The 271-nt window shown below is 60.5% G+C and overlaps 1 protein-coding gene across 1 annotated transcript in view; it reads right to left on the bottom strand.

Annotated features, from left to right (window-relative positions):
- Positions 1-271, bottom strand: part of EMH_0047480 (eukaryotic translation initiation factor 3 subunit 11, putative) — a gene marked incomplete at both ends in the record, with an annotated part of 3,078 nt that overhangs the window by 544 nt on the left and 2,263 nt on the right. The window contains 2 exons of the mRNA XM_013496288.1: positions 3-25; positions 180-271. Of these exons, the coding sequence (XP_013351742.1) occupies positions 3-25; positions 180-271 (115 nt within the window). The remainder of the gene's footprint in view (positions 1-2; positions 26-179) is intronic.

Raw genomic sequence — 271 nt, 5'->3', positions numbered from 1 at the left:
CTTGAGGCGAGAAGTACAGCTCTGCCTGCAGACGACAGTAGAAGCCCTCGGGCTGTCTCAGCAGCAGCAGCAGCAGCAGCAGCAAGAGCAGCAAGAGGAGCAGCAGCAGGGAGAACAGCAGCAGCAAGAAGAGAAGCAGCAGAACGGGGACGGAGCGCGCAGTAGCCTCCGCCCCAAACCGTTATGATTTGCTGCTGCTGTTGCTGCTGCTGCTGCTGCTAGTGTCGCTGCTGCTGCTGCTAGTGTCGCTGCTGCTGCTGCTGCTGCTGCT

This window comes from Eimeria mitis, genomic scaffold, assembly GCF_000499745.2.
Source record: "Eimeria mitis Houghton genomic scaffold, Emh_scaff2021, whole genome shotgun sequence".
NCBI classification, from domain to species: domain Eukaryota; phylum Apicomplexa; class Conoidasida; order Eucoccidiorida; family Eimeriidae; genus Eimeria; species Eimeria mitis.
This window is presented reverse-complemented; position numbering and strand designations above follow the sequence as displayed.